Source organism: Anabrus simplex, chromosome 1 (genome assembly GCF_040414725.1).
Source record: "Anabrus simplex isolate iqAnaSimp1 chromosome 1, ASM4041472v1, whole genome shotgun sequence".
Classification (NCBI taxonomy): domain Eukaryota; kingdom Metazoa; phylum Arthropoda; class Insecta; order Orthoptera; family Tettigoniidae; genus Anabrus; species Anabrus simplex.
In genome coordinates, this window is record NC_090265.1 from 879,152,940 (window position 1) to 879,175,320 (window position 22,381).

The 22,381-nt window shown below is 40.0% G+C and overlaps 1 protein-coding gene across 2 annotated transcripts in view; it reads right to left on the reverse strand.

Moving 5' to 3' along the window:
- The window catches only part of f (forked), a 241,483-nt gene that overhangs the window by 61,015 nt on the left and 158,087 nt on the right, over positions 1–22,381 (reverse strand). For both annotated transcript variants that reach the window (XM_068225272.1, XM_068225271.1), the window contains exon 8: positions 8,288–8,514. In XM_068225272.1, coding sequence (XP_068081373.1) covers positions 8,288–8,514 — 227 coding nt within the window. The remainder of the gene's footprint in view (positions 1–8,287; positions 8,515–22,381) is intronic.

Consider the following 22,381-nt stretch of genomic DNA (forward strand, 5'->3'; position numbering starts at 1 on the left):
AATAGTAATTGAAAAGTCAACATATCGGCAAATTGCTGATTTGGTTGAATTTATATAATTTATAGTGGACCAAGTTTTCTTTACCTGTTTCAAACATAAAAGCAGGTTTTACAGAGCGGGTCATATAAAACAAAAAACTGGGAGGCGTCATTAACTCAGTGGCTTAGCTGCTGACTTTCCGTCCGGGTTCGAATCCTGGTCAATACTGGGTTGAAATTTTCACCTCACAAAAATGATGTGGCATCAGGAAGGGTATCAGGCCTGGAAATCCCGGCCAAAATCAAAATAAACCGGGTTAGCTTAGTGACCCGAGATATAGCTGGGAAAGGCAGAAGCAAATTTATGAAACTACACATTCTATTTACACAAAATCCAGTATCAATTTCCTTACAACTTATGTTCAGGTGCTCCAAAATTTGTTGGGAGTAATAGGGGGTGGGGTGGATAGTGTATCCTGAAACAACACAGGAAGTCCCTGCGGTGGATCGTTTACGAACTACACCTATTTTAGTTATTAGCTATAATGGGGCGGGAGGGGGGTGCAGTTCGTATTAAGGATTAATTGAACGCATTCCATTACGCACATTACGGTACCTCGCCAGCGAGTGGAACATGATTTCCATCGAATACGCACTATGCCAGGAGCGTTTGAACGCGTCCGACAATCAATGGGAGGCGTGTTCGGATGTGCGCTCAGACGCATGGTGGATGTTTTGAGGAAATCTTGTATTAGAATGCAGTATCCCTACTGATATGGCAACAGCTACTCGATTTGGGATGTGCTAGGTGAGACTATTACCAATACTTCCCATACAAAGTTGGAAAGCCTGACACTCGTAAACGACCGACCGTGGGGCAGAAGTTCATAGTGACTTTTTGTGTTGATCTTGGGTTTACTACCCATCGCCTGATTACTTCCTACATGTTTGAAACACCCTATATACAAATGAAATGCCGGTGATTCATTACGAAATCACAACAATGTTTGAACTTGGCGCAGAGTATTAGCTCTCTGGGGAGCTGTGCAGGTATTATTATTGTTTTCCATTTAGGACAAATAAAGATCACGTTAAAAAACTGCTACTTTTTCGGAAGTCTTTTCTGCAGCCCAGAATTCCTGCATTCTTTCCTTGGCAGCCTGCAGTCTGTCTATTGTCCAACCGCTGTTCTGCTTTTGTTCTTCATGGAAGCCATTGAAGTTCTTGATTTGTAACCGGTACTGTGCTCGATTTGATATGTCCTCTCGCCTTATCCAGCCTTGTTGAAGTCCTCCCGCACCTCCCCTCCTGGAACCACTCGTCAGAAACATAGGTCTACTATCAAGTGTCTGAAAGTGTCCATAGAATTTCAGTCTTTATTTCCAAATAGTCTCGATCAGTAGTTCATGTTCCCATAACCTATACTGTCCATTTAAAATTTTTGGACCCATTATCTTGCTAAGAATTTTTCTCTCAACCTTCTCAGCGTCTCTTAGACCAGCCTTCTCAGCCATTCGGAGGCAATCACTGGCATACAGACATTCCGTTTTAATCACAGTGTTGTAGTGTTTGATCTTCGCCACAAGGTTGCGAGTTCTACGAAATGCAGTGACCATCTTTTCTCGCCTGCTGTTGTTGGATTCCCTTTCACAAGTTTTCATTTGGACAATATCACCGAGGTATCCGAAGCTCTCAACTCTCTCAATCCTACCACACCTTGTCTTTAGGTGATGGGGTGCAGTTTTAATGTTTGTCATGAACTTCGTTTTCTCCAAGGAAATATCTGCCTTTTCTGCTGCTGCTTATTCCATGAGTAGGTTTATCTGTTCTATAGCTGTGTCTGTGTTTCTGAACAAGAATGCTAGGTCATCAGCAACTGGTAGCCAATTGATCTTGACACCGCTCTTCGACCCTCCAATGTATACTTGATTTAATAAACCTTTCTTGGGAAGTTTTTCTTCCCACTTGGGGTGAACTTGCTCCAACACAAAATTGAAAAGAACTGGTGATAACACATCACCCTGTCTAACTCCAGTTTTAATTTCAAACAACTACGAATTTCACTTTTGAGAGCGTGTGTGCTAAGGTTTCTCTGATGAGTGTTTTTTCAGGTTTACTCCAAATTCTACTCAGATATCTTCAACTACTATTATTATTATTATTATTATTATTATTATTATTATTATTATTATTATTATTATTATTATTATACGTCCTTAATGCGTTCCTGACCTACGATTTGACACTTGACTTCGATACACTTTTTCCCTAAACTACACACTACGAACTTAACGCTGACAAACTATCTCGACACCAATACTGACGTCATAGAAGTTTTTTGTGCAGTCTTCACAATGGAATTACAACTGCCCATGAGGGAAAATCTGAATCCGAAAGCTGTCTCGGTGGCCTCACGAGTAATATGAGAATACAGAGGGGAAAGAGCCCATTTCAGCTAAGTTTTGAACCGCAGTATAGCCTATAAAAGCGAAGAAAATCGGTTTATAATTATATATATAAAAAAAATCTCGGAGAGAGGTTCCTTTAATTCCACCTGATAAATAATCTCGGCGAGAATACCTGCAACAACTTACAGCACAAATCATCTCTAGAAGGGACGGTATTTTGAGTGGTTTTCTATTATTTAGAATACTTTCTCTGTGTCTCTGTTTTGTTTGTTAGTGTGGTAACGTTGAACTAATATATAAAGCTTTTCGGCAACGCTGGAATTAAGGAGATGCTGCCTGCTGCGAGTTGATCATCTTTATTTGCTTCAATAGTATTTTCTCATAAAAATACGTCACGCCACATTATCCATGATCTTCTGGCTTGATGGTGTCGTATGAAATAAACTAAAAATATGTCTATATTTTAGTTACTATTTCGAATGGAATTTTAGCAATTAACCACTTGTGTCAATTCAACGTTACATGTTCCTTAAGCGCGTTTTAGAGTTCAGACTTGACACTTTTCTCATAAATTAGAATACCTTATCACGATCGCTTATACATGCCTTCCGTTCCCTGATATCTGAATATCAGTTCTGAAAATATTTAAAAAAAATCATACCGATCACTGGAATCTTAAGTTGATAGCATACAATCACATTCAATCACCGTTGTTTGTTTCTTTGGTAAGAAAAATACAAATGAAGATGTTAGTCTCAGTTATCTATACGTGTGTGCATGTGTCAAAAAGAGAGATATGTGCACATACCCGAGGACTTTATCAGAACGATGATTAGGATCAGCAAGAAAATAATCTATCGAATAGCAACACTGCAGATAATTTAGCGCTTATAATAATAATAATAATAATAATAATAATAATAATAATAATAATAATAATAATAATAATAATAATAATAATAATAATAATAATAATAATAATAATAATAATAATAATAATAAATTATGCCCCACGAACTACTTCTACGGTTTTCAGAGACGTAGAGGTGCCGGCATTTTGTCACGCAGGAGTTCTTTTACGTGCCAGTATATGTACCTACACGGGGCTGACCTATTTGAGTACCTTCAAATATTCAAATATTACCGGAATGAGCTAGGATCGAACCTACCAACTTGGGCTCAGAAAGCCAGCGCCGTAATCGTCTGAGCCCGGTTTTAGTGCTTATAGATCGTGAAACAGTATCCTGTGCAGCTACTGTACTATTCAGTGAAAATCAAGTTTAAAACATCGTCGAGGGTGTGCCTTGTCACAATGATGAGCTCAATTTTCTCTGCTAAATTTTTCACTATACAGTCTCCTCTCGGCCGGAACTATACTTGCTACTTTCTTTCCCACGCACATTAATTACAGTTCCTTTAAATCTTAACCTATCATTTTGAGGTCTACTGTATTACTTTCGCCGGTTTATTTCCACTGCATTTCTAATGATATTCTCCTCTACATTTACTTCTTGTTCTTTTTTAGAATCTTCCTCAAATGACTCATGGTTAAATCATTTTCTGACCGCATAAAACCTCTATCTGATATTTTCAAACACTGCATGTAAGCCTGCAATCTAATATTTTGCGGCTTGGACGGTGGAGCAACGAGTATGACGTGAAAATGAGTACTTTAAGACATGTAAGTTAGAGGGACCAAATTCCGTCCCCGCACCTAATTTTCTCCCCTCTTGGATTTCCAGTTTGTGGTACTTAATGTTTAGCCGCGCGCATCCCGTTGTCTTGTTGTGAGAGTTCGTTTTGTGCACCACGTTTAGTTTCAGTGTACAAGGAGGCATCAATTTTTCATGCTCAGCTGAGTTAGTGCAGCATTCAAATTAAGAGCCCGTTATTCCTATAGTGAGCACTGATATGTGCATGAAATGCTGGACTACATTTCAGTCGTGTAATCGCTACAGTGAGGTGGTTGGTGCGAGTTACTGTAGTGGCCATTATAATAAATCAGGGAATGTTCGTAATTTCGTCCCCGTTCATTTTATGTGTTATTTATGAAGTTCATTATTATTTTTAGATGGGAAAACGTAAGAAGTGTGAGGAGGCTATGAAAAGGGCTATTAAGGCAGAAGATAATGGGTTACAAACGTGCAAGTAAAGCGGTTAACATCCCACGAAGAAAAACTGAAAAGAAAAGAGTACCTAGATTTTTTATAAATGACCTTCAAGTATTCATTATAAGGAAAGTGTTTGGTAAGGTTAGAAAGGAAAAAAATATTAAAATTAATTGTACTTTTCATAAATTTGGTGGGGGACAAAATTACGAACACATTATTGGTTGTTTAGTTTTGTAATGTTTATGTCAAATATTGATTACCTTACGTCACAACAGTTTCAATGTAATTTACTCGCAAGTGGAGGATATATTCAGTAATATATATACACCAATTTCTAGGCTTCCCCATAATATTCTACAATTTCTAAAAGTCCAAATCTGCTAAAGGGACGAAATATGGGCCCGCTACCGTACTCTCTCAGTAAGGTAGTACACTTCGACGATCAATCATGACATTAGCATGTGGTTGCTCGCCTGCAGTTGCTACAAAGGCTGTCCAAAACAACACGAACTGAGCGATTCTGAACAAGAATTTTGCAGTGTCCTCGTTTGTGCTAATAAATGATTATAACTTATTAATAGCATTTACGTTTATGTCGGGTGAATAAGCCACCTCTCTTTCTTCACATTTATGCAACCTGCAATTTACAACCTAACTTGAAAACATTTCCCCTGTCGTTTGATAGTAAATTCCAGTGGCGTCGTGGGCTTAAACTCTTTGGATGTGCACATAGCGCAGACAGTAGATTACAAAATTTATCAGTTGCCCCTCAGTCGGTTAATACGTTAGCGGCAATCCACTCAGTCTGTATTGTGTTGTCAATATTACAGAATAAACCGGTATGAATACAAATATGAAATTAACATCCACATACCGGTAATATTGCTGTAAAAACCGCCCCTCCACTTGACTTCGAGGAATATATACTAAAATCGTACTGAAGGCTTGCCAACATAGTTGTAGAAATTGTAATTTACTAATATTTTCCACTTCACAAGCTGAAAGTACAAATCTATTTGTCAGCAGACAGTTAGTTAAAAGCCTCTTAGTTTCATTAAGCAATTATTATGCTACATCTGCGACTGACAAGAACAGCGCCATGTGGTTGGTCGATTACCACTCCGTGGTAGCAGCCCGAACACCGAGCCTTACCCACTGCCACGGACTACGCGATACATGCTGCCATCTTTGGGATTTGAGAAGAAGCCATAGGAAGCGAACCCGCGGGCCGTGATCACTTAGGAATCGTGCTCATTTTCGCTATACCTACAGCATTGCCCCTTCAAACTCTACCTATGCAATACGCACAATTCTGTTCAAAATGGGGCTGTGATCCATGATCAGCTAGTGTGGCGCGTGATTCAAGTGGAATCAAATTGAATCGGCACTTACAGTTTCGTAAATAACTTTTCACGTACAAAAAATATTCTCATCAGACACTATCATGTAAATTGCAACTTTTTGGGATTATCTGGGTGTTAAACACAGATAGTTTTAACCATTCCCAGTGAGTATGCACCTATTACGTGGCTGAATGAGACCAGCTTAATGTTGACAATGCCATAAACACTACTTTTGTCCATAGTCTATGTTTACGTGGCGATATTTACTGTGTTTAGTTTATTTATTATCACTTCGTTATAGAGACATCTGAGACTTCAGAAAGTCAAATATTAAGAAAAAGGGGCCTACCCGAGTACAAAATGAAAACAGAAAAAGCATGAGTAAAGGATTACCTCTGAAGCCAACAGCCTACCCTACATAATTTCAAGTAGCTACTTGAAACCTGCAGCTTGTTCTCGCTTCGAAAATTTGCTTGCGTGTTAAATCCTTATGGCCCGGTTTCTTTATTGAATGTTTGAAGGGTAGTAATTACATGACGTAAGCTATAATAATGCTATTTGCTTTACGTCCCACTAACTACTTTAACGGTCTTCGGAGACGCCGAGATGCCGGAATTTAGTCCAGCAGGAGTTCTTTTACGTGCCAGTAAATCTACCGACACGGGGCTGTTGTATTTGAGCACCTTCAAATACCACCGGACTGAGCCAGGATCGAACCTGCCAAGTTGGGGTTAGAAGGCCAGCGCCTTAACCGTCTGAGCCACTCAGCCCGGCATAACATAAGCTATCAAGTCTGGTGTTGGCCTATACCAATTACATGCCACAGTTCATACATCATTTGAATAATCATTTTTGAGTCAATTTTGACGTGACGAGAATGTACTAAATGGCGGTAAACTGACAAATCTATACTTTGTCCCAACTTATCCAGTCTTTTATGATACCACGATCGCTCTTTTCTCTCGAAATAAAACGGGCTCTTGGACCGATCAGATACGCAATTCTCCAGTGACAACTATAGCGGTGGAAATATTTCATAAAGATATTGAGAGAAGTGGACTCCGTGCTATATAAAAGGGTGCAGTATTTTTAAAACAGGCCTCATTTTCTTCCTCTTGTACGATTTTCGCATTGTGTGGGAAAGTATAAGATATGAGTATAGGACATTTAATTCCCAGCAGGTTGCATATGTTTAAGAAAAAAAGACAGGCGCAATTTATTCACCGGTATATAGGAAGAAGACCAAGAATTCGATAAATAATGTTATTTATTTTACGTCCTACTAACTACTTTTCGGTTTTCGGAGACGCCGATATGCCGGAATTTTGGCCTGCAGGAGTTCTTTAACGTGCCGGTATATCTACTGACACGAGGTTGACGTTATCTGAGCATCTTCAAATATCAGCGGACTGAGCCAGAATCGAACCTGCCAAGTGGGTTCAGAAAGCCAGCGCTCTATCTTCCGAGCTACTCAGCGCGGCACTAAGAATTCATACTGCATAATACTTCTGTTTCCATCATAAAAGACTCAGACTTACCACGAAATATTCATATACTGTACATGTTAGTAAGACAGGTTTGCAGAGCATGAAATTCCGTTCGTGTTATCAAAATCTTTTTCATTATAACGATTTTAATGTAAACGCAAAGGCTACGTCATCATCGTCATCTAACTGCTCCGAGTCACCCAGTTGTTTTTTAACAGTTGATTATTACCATTACATTTAAGATTTGTTAACTGACCATTCACCTAAGCTTTATTCAAATCAGTCTGCTCCAACACAAACAGTTCCCTGGTAAGAGAATTTGAAACGAGGTGCTGCAAAGCTAACACACTGTGCTGCTCGCAGCTGCTATAGGCCTATACGGTATTCTGTAAAATAGTAAGTCATCTCTCGGACGAAACTATCTTTACATGGTTGTTTCAGACCTACTTTGCTGGTACGGGAGTGAAAGCCGTGTGGAATCGGGATACTTTATTCATAAATTGAAATTAACAGATCTTTGGTACAAACATGTGGAAGCAACGGCAGACGGGTGCTCGGAACAAGGAGATAATAAGCTGGGAATGAACTGAATAGGCTAAGCTGTACGTGTAACATGAATTCGGCAGTGGGGTCATACGAGGCGAATGGAGGACAGGTTACCTAGTAGGACACTAGACTGCCGTGGAGGGTAAGAGAAGCGAAGGAACGCCAAGGCAAGGACTCTGTTTTTAATTATTTAAGGATGTGTGGAACTAAACGAGGTCGCAGTGCTAGTTTCAAATAGAGAATTGTGACAGTGCTTAATTGGTTCACAGAGGCTTGCAGACAGAACGCTGAAAGTCATTAAGTCTATAATGAAGACGTAAGTAAATACGTAAGTAAGTAAATAAGGATTTTAAAGGCGAGGAGAGGTGTACAGTCTGTTAAATTACAAGGCAGCTTAACGAGATTACTACAGACCTAGCGCCTTGAGTACTTCTGAAGGCTTGACCACAGGCTCAGGGTTGACGACCGGAGAAGGTGGCGCTTGAAGAGGGGCGGCATCTTCTCCGTTGGTAGATGCACGCCTAGACAAATGTGCTGGAGATGGTGGTGCGGATGGGGACGGTTCTTCTTCAACTGGGGGAGGAGGTGGCGGTGGAGGCGGACCTGCACCTCCTGGCTCCGACACCACACGTTTCAGTGCCCTGCAAACAATATACAGAATCCTTAAGATTATAATAATATGACAATACAGAGTATGGACTACATCAACTATCCACAGTAGACCAGTAGTAGGTACTGGTACCCACACAGATGTAATATGGTGGATTTAGGGGCGGATGGTTAGTAGGCATTTTGTATGAGACCTGTTTACATATATCCTATAAATTACTTGCCCCACATTCGCACAAGTTGAGAATAACGTAGATGGAAGCGATAGTGGAGGGGTGAAGAGTTCCATACAAGGAATATTTCAAAGTACGTATATAGTAGTGAATAACAGCCTACTCACCTGTAATCTAGGTAGTAATAAGCTGAAGATGTTTTAAAAATCGTGTCCGGGGTTGGACAGGTACAGCACAGGAAGTAGGTGAGCAAAGTAATTTAATTTAATTGATTAGTCAATTTGCAGAAAATGATAACTCTCCTAATGTAAACATGCAGATATTCATTCATTCATTTAAGTCTGAGACATATAAAATACACAAATAGGGAGAAGAATAGTAATAAATTATACCATATACAGTAGTACAGAATGTGTAAGGTCAATATTTAAACTTATACAAGCTCGCCATGATGTGGATTATTATAAATACAGTCAGCATTATCTTAACGTTCGGGAAGTAAAATAAACCTGCGTAATTCATTTTCTATTCCTGCACAAGGAAATAAACAGTTTGAGTCGTGCCCTGAATGTCATTACTTAACACCACACGGACCTCAGGCTTCAAAAACCAAGGTATGATCTGCCAAGCGGAAGGACGGGGTTTTGACTCCCCATCATAAATGGAAAACAATTAGGAACTAGAAGAAGATGCCTCTGAGGTTCATTCAGCCTACACCATAAATGAGTAATTCTAGCGGGAATGTGTGATCAGGCTAACCACAATGTACCACTTAAAGCAGAGGTTACTAATAAGGGAAGCTGATGATTATTATGATGCTTGTTGTTTAGAGGGGCCTAACATCTAAGTCATCGCTCCCCCCCCCCCTACTGTATGGGAAGCCTTTACTTTCCACTTCTTTAGCGCCTCCTATATTTTTATAAACAAAATTAATGAACTGTAACAACAACAACAACAACAACAACGTGTTATCATAGTGAGCGAGAATTCATCAGATCTTTCAGAAGATGTACAACAACATGATCATTTTTCACAGACTTGACGAGCTCAATTGAATGATAAAGAAAATAAATTTCTTCAAAATATTTAATGTAGCTGTATTTTGGGTCACAGTTGACAGCTGGCTCATCAGCTTGTAAGAAACAGACTAATCCAAACCGTACCATAAGAGGAGAGGAAATTTGCATTCGAAATTTATTTTGAATTAATTGTTCAAGTTTGCGAGTAGGATGGAATAAAAAGCACTGGGCGGTCTGTATTTCTTCCAGGGGAGGCTTCCTCTTGATCCACTGTAGGAAAATTCAAAGACCTTAACTTGTGAAACTTTCACGTCCTACTGGTATGTCCTTACTCTCACTTTCAAACCTCCCATATAATGCTAGTGAAATAGAGCATGAATGACCTTCACTTCTCCGTGCACCACTCGCGTGCTCGGGAAGTGCAAGTGTTACTTCAATATACCGAATGTGTAACACTGATGTGAGAAACAATATGAAAGGCGACTAAGGTGTGATTTCTCATAGGCTCTAAGCTGCGAAGTGTAGAATGGTGGCCACGAGGCCTCTAGCTGGGTTTAGTCCATTATCCTGAGGAAGGGTTCCCAAATCATCCATTCGCGGCCTCACTTGTTCAACAATTGCTCTCTTCGGACCCCAGTAGTATTCGGTTTGCGAGGTGTAGCGAGTCTAATTTCCACGCCTTTCATACAGGCTACTTTCCCTTTCTTCTGCCAATATCTTCATTTTTTGAACGGTATGAACCCCATCTCCTTCCTATCACTAAAGTTGGCAGAGAATAATTCTTTTGAATTTTCTATTAAAACTATGATCACAACCACGGAAAGTTAAAAAAGACCATTTCCTCACTTCTGGTGGAATAATATGAACAAATTAATCAGTTCATTTACGCTATCAGGTAGTATGGCTAGTTTGATTATATCATGTCATCTTCGACTCTCTGAGTTCAAATTACTCTAACCTTACAAAATCAAAACATTAACCTTTGTAGAACCCGGTATTTTGGGAATGTAATCTTGACTTATAATCCGGAAAGTATCAAAAACTCTCCTCCAACCTATAATACTCTAATCTGTTGATTTTAATGAACCAACAGCCGATATATTGATCCACGCAGCACTTAGCCTATTCAGGTAGCTCATCGACTTAAATGCAGTCCAGTGGAGAATACCTATGAAACTTTGTATGCAACGTGTATTTCTTTTTTTCTCCTTCCCATACGGCACGTCTGACTTTATTACAGCATTAAATACAATTTATGAACATTATAACCAATATTAGACATTTTCTAAAGAAAAAACTTACTTTTGGAAATGCACGTATTTCCTCCATGTTTACTCTTTACTCCATTATGTGTATCATCTCATGGTACTAGAATTATTTCACCACTTCCAATTTTATCTCTACTAGCCAACACCCTTAATTCCTTTATTTATTCCTTTATTAATTTTTTATTCCTTTTTATTTTTTAGGGATAAATAATCTGAGCCTGTGGATACTGGAGATAGCTGGGTTCGGTTTCTACATTCGTTTCTTGAAGCAAGCAAGAAAACATGCAAGCAGTTTTACGTGACTGTTGAAATCTTTATCTTTTTGTGTACATTTTGCGAATAAAAGGACGCAGTTTCATTTTATAAATAATATAATTTACTGTGAATTGCCCTAATCGTTCCTTGTCACTTTCTGAACATAATATTGAAGTTTATTGGCAAAATTAGTCTCTGAGAAATGAATGTTAAAAAGTGAGAGAAGAAATACTTTTTACAAAAGACAAAAGTACATGTGGAAAGAAATTGCGATGATCGATAGTAATTTAATTAGTAATATGGTAGAATACGTCGTTAATAGATTCAGCAAATCGAACACATGTTCTAATGCTGAGTCTAATTCTTGTGCAGTGCCCAACAGTTCTCTTTAACAAGTCCACTCTAAAAATACAATGAAACTTCTGTTAGGTATGCTATCAGATTAAATTGGCCGATACTTTTATTGGAATTCCTAGTCACCTTTAACGGACCATTTTAAAAACCATCAATAATAATAATAATAATAATAATAATAATAATAATAATAATAATATAGGACGAGAGAAATAATTCTGAGTTGATTGTACTAGGATGAAATGTGCCTCAATTACGACGATCCAGTTTAGTCAACAGATCGCACCACCAACTAAATATCCTAATAGAGTGCTACGAAATGGTTTAACGATTTCACACGGTAAACCTATACGTCGCAGTACCTCAAACATGACTACAGTATGCACTGTAGGCCAATGTCTTAGGCACGCAGTGGTGCTAAACCCAGATTAGGTTCCATATTTATGCGATAGAAGACCTTGGTCTTGTCGGGCAGTTTAACATTTGCGCTGCTGATCGCATTTGAATCGTGACAATGCTGTAAGAGGGATGACAAGTGGATATCACCGCTCGTGTTGCAGCGAGTCTGAATGTCTCCTTCAGAATCTACAAAGAGTTTAAAGAGATAAACGGTTGCTGATCGGAAGCGGACAGGACGGCTAAGTAAAACTCTCGGAGAGGATCGGTATTTGCTTCGGGACGTCGTAGGCCTACTGCTACTACCACCTCGTTTCGCCAGAAAATTTGGAGGTCCACCGGAGTGAGTTACATCTGACAAGCGAAATCAGTTTTTTTCAATTTGTTTTACGTCACACCGACACAGATAGGTCTTATGGTGACGATGGGATGGAAAAGACCTAGGAGTATGAAGGAAGCGGCCGTGGCCTTAAGGTACAGCCTGGTGTGAAAATGGAAAAACACGGAAAACCATCTTCAGGGCTGCCGACAGTGGAATTTGAACCCACGATCTTCCGGATGCAAGCTCACAGCTGCGCGTCCCTAACCGCACGCCCAACTCGCCTGGTGGACAGTTCCTGTCGTAATAACCGAATGTACTCTTGTACTGAATAATCATTGTTGAACTTTGTAGGCCTATACCTTTTAGTCATTCGTAATAAAATATTTATTAAAAACTATAATATAATATTTTCCACCAAAAACCTAGTTGCCGTAAGGAAACCATAATTTAACCTCTCTGATTGCGAATATTTTATAAGTATTCATGTTTTATAGGCTTTCACAATCGTGGAAATACATATTTCTGGGATGAAACGCTGGTAAGCCTAAAGCGCTAGGGACTAGAAAATGCATGTTATCAGTCATAATTATTTAAGGTAGAGGGAGCAAGTGAAAGTGGAAGTATTTGAATGCATTACAAAGGAGAAAGCTTTTCTTTTCTAATAAATACTGCGTTATTCTTTGTTTTCAGCGCGATCCTTTCTATTTACTGCACATTGCATTCATTTGTCCTCAGCGCTTCTTCCATATATCTGGATTCATCCTCAGTCTACACGGTGGACTTACTTCTACATAGAGTTCATCAGAGTCTTGGGTTTGACACAACCAGGTATATGCATAAGTCTTTTCCGGTTTCACTTAGAGATGACGCTACCTAACAGTACGCAGCGTATGAATTTGACACATACGTCAGTTTGTTCGTATGACATTAACCTACCAACTCACACAAGTTAAGTCCACCAAACACTAGCGTCTGTGTTGCATCGTTCAGTGATCATGTCAAAATTTGTGCCTGAAAAAGAACATTTGCGGCACGCAATGCTTTTCTTATTTAATCAAAAGTAAAAGGCTGTGGAAAGTCATCGTTTGCTGGTAGAAACATATGGTGGACACGCTCCATCGATTAGAACATGTGAGACATGGTTTCTACAATTTAAACGTGGTGATTTCAGTGTGGAAGACCATGCTTTGTATTGTGTATTATGGACTCTTAAAGCCCAGCGAAAGCGTTGATGTACAACACTATCGCCAACAAATGACTGATTTAAATCACGCATTGATCGAAAGACGACCGGAATGGGCCAGAAGACGTGGCAAAGTGATTTTGTTACACAACAATGAGCCGTCTCACACAGCAAAGCCAGTGAATGACACCTTGAAATCGCTTGGATGGGACATCCTTCCGCTACCGCCGTATTCCTCCGACCTGACGCCATCTATCACCTATTCGCATCAAATGGGGCACGCCCTCACAGCGCAGCATTTCAGTAATTTCGTAGAAGTTGGAAAATGGCTCGACGAATAGTTTGTCGCAAAAGACAAGCAGTTTTTCTTGCATGGTATTCATAACTTACCTGAAAGATGGGCTTAGTGTGTAGAAGCCGACGGCCATACATACACCTGGTATATAGTTAAGGGATCCGACTCTGAAGGAATCATTGTGTAGCGGCTTGGTCGATGTGACTAGCACCTAAACACACCACTCACTCTTCGTGCATTATAATTTAATGTATTTGAAAAGTAAACAACCTTAGTTGGAAGATTACCATTTATTAATGTGACACACAGATTAATTTTGGAAATATTTCTTTGCAAAGTTTTTTTTTTTTTTTTTTTTTTTGCTACTTGCTTTACGTCGCACCGACACAGATAGGTCTTATGGCGGCTATGGGACAGGGGAGGGCTAGGAGTGGGAAGGAAGCGGCCGTGGCCTTAATTAAGGTACAGCCCCATCATTTGCCTGGTGTGAAAATGAGAAACCACGGAAAACCATTTTCAGGGCTACCGACAGTGGGGTTCGAACCTACTATCTCCCGAATACTGGATACTGGCCACACTTAAGCGACTGCTCGGTCTCTTTACAAAGTAGGGGTCCCCGTAGAATACTACGAAAATGTTAAATTAAGCAATTTGCTCAATTGTGTCGAAAGTTGAAGGGCTAAAGATCTCTGAAATTTTTCAATTTGTGAGCCTTGGATAGTTCTATCAGAATAAAAAACGAATGTCTAATACCACTTCCGGCCGAAACGCAGTTCCAGGAAAACAGCCTAAAATCGCGTTTCTTTAGTCGCTTTCTTCTTTATTCAAATCCTGGCCAAATTATTTACAGAATTATTTCTGTAATGTGTTCCTAAGTTCAATACTTTCAGAAGATTTTTTTAATATCCACACCAAATGTAGTTTTAAGGGCTTAAGTGAAACTCTACATTGGCTCACATTAGCGCTCGTAGTGGTAGAAAACGGCAAACTGCTAATCTAATCGACCGGATAAGGATGATTAGGAAGAGGGTTATAATTTGTAGGAATAAATAAAGAATATATTATTATACTTTGTATTTTATTTCCCTAAAATTCGTAGCTTACATCACTCGGATGTTTTCAACATTGAGTTGCTTGGCAAAAGGCTAGAACTGTGGACTTTTTAACGTCTAGTTGTAACGGGGACGGGGGGAGCGTCTCCTCTCTGGCAAAAGCGCAGACAGATGACTGTACAATACATTACTATTGTTTGTTTATTACTGTTTATCAAAGTTGGAAGAACGCGCATCGTATTGCGTTGCCTCTAGCAAGCGGAACAGGTCTACTCAACGTCGACTACTGGGGAGGCTACCGGCTGCTCGACGTTTGCTCATCGGTGGTGGTGGTGATAGTGATAGTGCCCATGCACCACCCGTTGTTTTTTGCCCGGCCCAGCGTAGACCCTGTTACACGAAGCACACTGAACAGTCTATCCGCAGACTGCAGCACGTAAAGGTCTCGTACACACCCACTACAGACACACGCTTAAATTGTATACCTATGTTATGAGGTGTTCGTAAAGGGACTGACGCTTGGTCTAGCGTAGTGCAAAAAGTGTAGTAAATTGGACTATACGTATTGATTTTCTTAGCATCCGTATCACCTACCGATTCATTTCGTTCATTTTTGTTATGAGAGAGAGAGAGAGAGAGAGAGAGAGAGAGAGAGAGATATCTCTCTCTCCGTTCAGGCTATGAAGACCCTTGGAGGGGTGGAAGGTAAAGACTACCACTATCCATAATCTGGGCACTCAGTGAGGTAGAGTGGTGGTTACCTCTAAGCCCGGTCGCCTTTGCCCCAGGGAATTAATCTAGTACTCATTTTTGGCGCAGGCTGAGTGAATCTCAAGGCCGTATGCAACCTCCAGAAGTGGAAATCTTGTTTCTTACATTTTTGACTTCCTGACGGGGAATCGAGCCTGCGTCCTGCCGGGTTAACCAAGCACGCATTTACCACTTCAGTCAGGCTACCCCTAGAAGAAAGAGACACCCTGCATTTAATTTATTAGTAGGCTAACTTTAGGCAGTGCTTACTACTACTATAGCGTCTCTAATTTTTCCCGGCCTTAGAAGACACTGGGGTGGACACATTTTGGTCTGAAAATTGACGGTATACATTGCTAATACATTAACAGACGTGTATCTCAATGATGTTTTATTTGAAGGAGAAGCTTTCTATCGCCCGCAGTATTTCGATTTTATAATCCATTTTATTCTTAATATGAAAATTATATCTCCGAGTCAACAAATCAAAAAGGAGGAATTCAGTTCTCAGCCTATATTAAATCTTTGGCAGCGGACAGAAATAAGACTGGCAGGTAAGATAGCTTGTAGAAAGCAGGAAGCAAGAAAAAATATCCCTCAATGTCATTTCGTATCGAAATAATGGATTAAAGGCGAGTCTCTCCCTTTAATATTTTTTTCCAATTAAAGCACCGGTTCTCCCGAAACACTTTTAAATGCCATGGGATGGGATTCTAGCTTTTATCCTTGAGCACACCGGTCCAGATATGAGTATTCACGTAAGAAGGGTACATAAACTAACAGACAGTAGACCAACATTTTACATTAGTTGCAAAAATCTACCCAGAATTTCAAGTTTAGAACAGTTATCCCCTATTCCTTTCGGTGTACTTGCAGTTAGCCTATAACATAGTCATTGTAGGAACGAAGCATTACCTGCAACGAATCGATATCGCAGAGTGCGTAATGGAAACCTCAATTTACAGCGCCTAATTGTTGATATACATCTATTGTCCTGGAATATAAAGTCTGAACAAGTTGTTACTTATTCAGGGATTGAGATTTTCCGAGTTTATGGAGTACTAGCCAGTATATTGCAGTGCTTAAATTTTAATTGAAGGAAGGAATCAAGGGTTTCTATAGAACTAATCACTCAAACGAATTCAGGGAAAAATAAATACGACAAATATTTTAGAAATAATATGGGTTCGTAGAAAATACAAAGAACACGAATGCAATAAAATCAACAAACCACGAAACGAATATCGTAAATGCTAGATGATACTAGTTTATAAGTTTATCTAATCTTGGAGGAAACTGTAGAGAAAAAAGGAACGGTGAATGTTGCTCGAACTATTTCAAGAAATTAAAAGGAAGGTTGTTAAATAGTTTACATACTTCTTAATGCTGAGTGATTCTAGATGATTGTAACATACTTCAGGTCTTTACCAGTACGACTGGGGATAAAAATTCACAACGAACAATTATGATTCTACAATCCAATTTATACCTTAAGCGTCCTACAAATCCAGTATTTGATTATATGAACTTAATGAATGTCTGTCGAAAACATTCATAACGTAACACGATGACATACCTATAAAACATACACACTACTAAAAGGAATTATATGTTTCGTTCTACAAGAACGTCTGAAATTCTATCAAATTACTGAAATCATGCGTAATATGTACAATATTGTTGACGTTGCGTAAACTTGTCAATGATTAACGGTACGGAAGCAATGACTGAAGGCAACGGAATACTCTTTGGCAGCTTAGGTAGGTATTTTAAAATTCTGTAAGTTTTAAGGTGACGGTTGAAAGCTACTAAAATCATTATTTGACATTACTTGTTAAACTCTCAATCATTGACACGTTTACACGACGTAAACACTATTGTTCATATTATGCACAATTTCAGTGATTGGATGGAATCTGAGGATGTTTTTATACAATGCAACATGTCATTCTTTGTTTAACAGTGTGTATTTTTACAGGTATGTCGACTCTGGAATATGTGGCTTCCTTCTTAACAACAACAACAACAAAGCCGGGCTGAGTGGCTCAGACAGTTAAGGCGCTGGCCTTCTAACCCCAACTTGGCAGGTTCGATCCTGACTCAGTCCGGTGGTATTTGAAGGTGCTCAAATACGACAGCCACGTGTCGGTAGATTTACTGGCAAAAAAGAACTCCTGTGGGACTAAATTCCGGCACCTCGGCGTATCCGAAGACTGTGAAAGTAGTTGGTGGGACGTAAAACAATTATTATTATTATTATTATTATTATTATTATTATTATTATTATTATTATTATTAACAAGAAAAACGTGCACTTAGTAAAAACCGCGCTTTTAAGGGCACTGACATTTCAAGAGCTCATTTCAGATTACTTCTATATAGTGCGAGATTACTGAAACTGTTAAAAATTCTGGACGGTTTCACTTCACAAGAACCGAGTGATGAACGAACAAACCCATGCCACATACAGCCTATTGGGGAGTATTTGCCTGCCAAGACGACTGCTGCTCATTCAGATACCCAGCAGACCTACGTGACTACATCCTCAACTTCATTACTCGGCTTTCTTGACCGCGCCCATTGGTTCTCGTACTAGACAGTACCCGAAACAGATGAATGAACCATTCGCACTTAAGTACCCTGGGCCGGCTTGGAATCGAACCCGCGAGCCCTCTTAACGGAAGACCAGGATGAACATTCAGCGAAGGAGCCGGACATGCACGGATTATGGCAATCCCACATTTTCACACATCATAAGCATCACATATTATCCAAATTCCCATTAAAAGTTTTTTAAATTTTTAGAATTTTTCTGTACGTCGAACCGACACAGATAGGTCTTATGGTGACGGTGGGATAGGACAGGGCTAGGAGTGGGAGGGAAGCGGCCGTGGCCTTAAATTAGGCCCACAGCCTTAGCATTTGCCTGGTATGAAAATGGGAAACCACGGAAAACCATCTTCAGGGCTGCCAACAGTGGAGCTCGAACCCACTATCTCCCGGATGTAAGCAAACAACTGCGCGTTCCTAGCCGCACGGCCAACTCGCCCGGTGTTACAAGTTTTCACTGGCCTGATGACTTCATCGTTTCTTGCTATAGAGAAACTAATCCTACTTGTAAAGCTGCAGGTTCATTCCATTGTTGATGTAATAAAAGAGTTAACAACTTCACATTGCAGTATAACTAGAATCCTTACAGTGCTGAGGGACCTTTGGCTGGGATGATCTAATCTCATCAAGTGAAGGTCAACATATGATTTCCACTATCGATCCGTAAGGAGAAAAGACCATGTCGGTGATAAGATCAGAAGATAAATGCGGCTATCGCTTGTTCATTGTACGACATGAGCTGTGGAGTTATCACGCGATTCACAGGCAGTTTCCTTCCCCCACCTCTTGCATACCTTGGTTGTACATTGTCTTAATTTTTTTTAAACTTATTAAAATATCTGACAGCCTCCATGGCTCAGGTGGCAGCGCACCGGCCTCTCACCGCCGGATTCCGTGGTTCAGATCCCGGTCACTCCATGTAAGATTTGTGCTGGACAAAGCGGAGTTGGGACAGTTTATTTTCCGGGTACTCCGGTTTTCCCCTGTCATCTTTCATTCCAGCAACTCACTCCAATATCATTTCATTTCATCCCTCAGCCATTAATCATTGCCCCAGAGGAGTGCGACAGGGTTCGGCAGCCGGCACATTTCCTATCCCCGCCGCCAATTGGGGGCTTCATTCCATTCCTGACCCGGTCGAATGATTGGATATAGGCTGTGAATTTTCATTTTCATTCTTTAAAATATCGAAATCTTGTCTGTCACAGTCACATTACTTGCCAATAAAATAAAATAAAATTACCCTTAGTTCGTTTTTTCCCCCCTCCCTCATTTGGTGAATGTGAAATAAATATTTCAGTATACCAACAGTCTATATCAGAGGGGCAGTGAAGGTCAGTGAATAGAAGAAGTGCAGAAAAAATCTTCAATTTGAAATCAATCCTATTTGACAACACAGGAGGCATAAAACGAGATATCGTAGCAATATTTGTAGATTTCCAAAAAGCCTGCTATTCGATCCACAGTACTTCGTTTTTAAAGAATTTTATGATGATGATGATGATGCTTGTTGTTTAAATGGGCCTAACATCTAGGTCATCGGCCCCTAATGATACGTAATAAGACGAAATGTAATGCCAATTGAAAACTCCAAAATCATCCTTCAAAACGTGACGAAGAATGAATGGATGAATATGAATTGAATACAATCAGTGGATCCGACCCGCAATGCCCGGGCTTGCCAGAAACTATCTTAAAACAATGTTATTATTTACCAAGGAACTGCTTCTAAAGCACATTCCTGAATCGATAATGCTTGTGGTCTAAAGGGGTCCAAAATTCAGGTTAACCGCCCCTCATAATGGTATTTAAAGAATTTAAAATAGACACAAGAACTGTGAGCATCATTAAAGAAACACTGCCAGACACCTTCTCAAAAGTCAAACCGTTAGGTAAACTATCAGAAGCATTTGAAAAAAATTTCAGGGCTGCTGATAGCGTCTCCCGAATGCAAGCTCACAGCTACGAGACCATAACCGCACGACCGACTCGCTCGGTACATGTCTGATGCCTTTTGCCGAGTGAATCCAGCTCCACCCCTTAATGCACAAATAACATTTTGGACTAACCAGGAATCGAAACCGAAATCGAATCTCCACAGCATGGAGCTGACTGTACCACAATAACTTTCCTACACCTTACGGAAATGAAATGCCGTATGGCTTTTGGTGCCGGGACTGTCCAAGGCCACGTTGAGCTAGCCGGATTCAGGTTTTTGACACCTGTAGGCGACCTGCTCGTCGTGATGAGGATGAAATGATGATGAAGACGACACCCAGCCCTCGTGCCAGCGAAATTAACCAATGAGGGCTAAAATCCCCGACCTTGCCGGGAATCGAACCGTGTGACCAAAGGCTAGCATGCTAACAATTTAGCCTACACCTTGTAAACATATCTCACTATACAGCCATCGTTACTCGACATGGATTACCTGTCCTATTGTTAGAAGTATTTAGATCATACTGTTGGATTTTATTATCCTGAGGGATATGGCATCGCGCATGATTAATGCAATGCATATCTTGATGGTAGATAAAGTTAAGCTTGTCTCGCTGCTACGTCACTCTTAAAGGAAAATTACTTTCATGCAGCGTGCAGACTGAAGTTACTTCTTATTGACGAGAGAAATGGTATTCGTTAGATGCTTGCAGGTGCTCAACTTTTACGTCAGCTCTCGAGTTGAAAAACAACATCGAGAAGCGAAATTCGTTTGCGCCTTTCGATTTTGCGACTCTAGTTGCTAAATTATTTGTTTTCACAAAATTTCGGATAAAAACTATTATCAATGAATTGTGAAGGCAAGAGCTTTAAGAATTAATGTTTTAAGGCGAGAGCGAGAGATCAATAAATGAACACAATAATAAAAAATCTAATACAGAGTTATTGTCGCAACCTTATATTTGCTATATAAACAGTTTTTTTTTTTGCTAGTTGCTTTACGTCGCACCGACACAGATAGGTCTTACGGCGACGATGGGGCAGGGAAGGTCTAGGAGTGGGAAGGAAGCGGCCGTGGCCTTAATTAAGGTACAGCCCCAGCATTTGCCTGGTGTGAAAATGGGGAAACCACGGAAAACCATTTTCAGGGCTGCCGACAGTGGGGTTATATAAACAGTAAATACTATTGTGAGCTGCGAATAATAATAATAATAATAATAATAATAATAATAATAATAATAATAATAATCATCTTTGTCTTCGGAAGCTACACAAATACTTTTAAGAAGCCGGTGTGAAAGAGAAAGAAATGCAGCAAAATCGATCTTTAGGAAGAAAATTTAAGAAATATGAAACTCACTCTAGAATCATCTTGCCAAGTCACAAAATATCTCTGCGGAATAGCGCAAAATGAGGAGTCAAAAGTCTGAAGGACTTTAGGTGAAAGTGCAACAAATATACCTAAGTGTGAGAGACAGAAGAACAGGTGAGTTGTGTAAGCGTGGCCCATAGATGACCGTAACGATAACCAACCAACTTTTACAATGGAAATCTAACGATCCAACGTCCCCTGAATAACTCGTTTTGTTCTCCCAGACATTTCGCACCACCACAGTAAATGGCACAGCGAGCCCCCTTAGCAGTAGAACTACAAAATGCTGACGAACTAAACAGCCAAGACTTAGAATTTTTCGGGGTGGCCACTTTAGATGTACACCACCCTTCTTTTGGATACCGAAGGCTCCCAGGCTTGCCACATTATTTGTATAAAATGTCACTCCTTTAGTGCTTGTTACACGACCTTTAGTACAATAAAATTACCGCATTCATTCTAAACCAGAATATTGAATCTTTACTCAAACTATTTATTCTTGCATTCATTCTACTTGTATTCGGAATCCTGCAGGTATGTTGGGAGTGGAATAACAGATGAAGACAAGGGCGTATCCAGACGTTGGGGTGGGGGTGGGGGATGTCCAAACTCTCTGGACACAATTCTGGATGAAGACCTACCTTAATGTCCCCCCCCCCCCCGCCACAAACTGAAATCCTGGCTATGCTATTGCCGAAAGGACAAACTAGGGCAGACGTTGACAGCAAAACTGAGCTTAACAAATCACACAAAAGACTGTTGTGTAGGAGACATGGTAGAGTGGTTCTGTGCGGAATGAGTGTGTACAGTGACATCAAATACGAGCAAGTGGCTGTGCAATTTGGAACACGTAGCTGTCAGCTTGCATTCGGGAGGTAGTGGGTTCGAACCCCACTATCGGCAGCGCTGAAG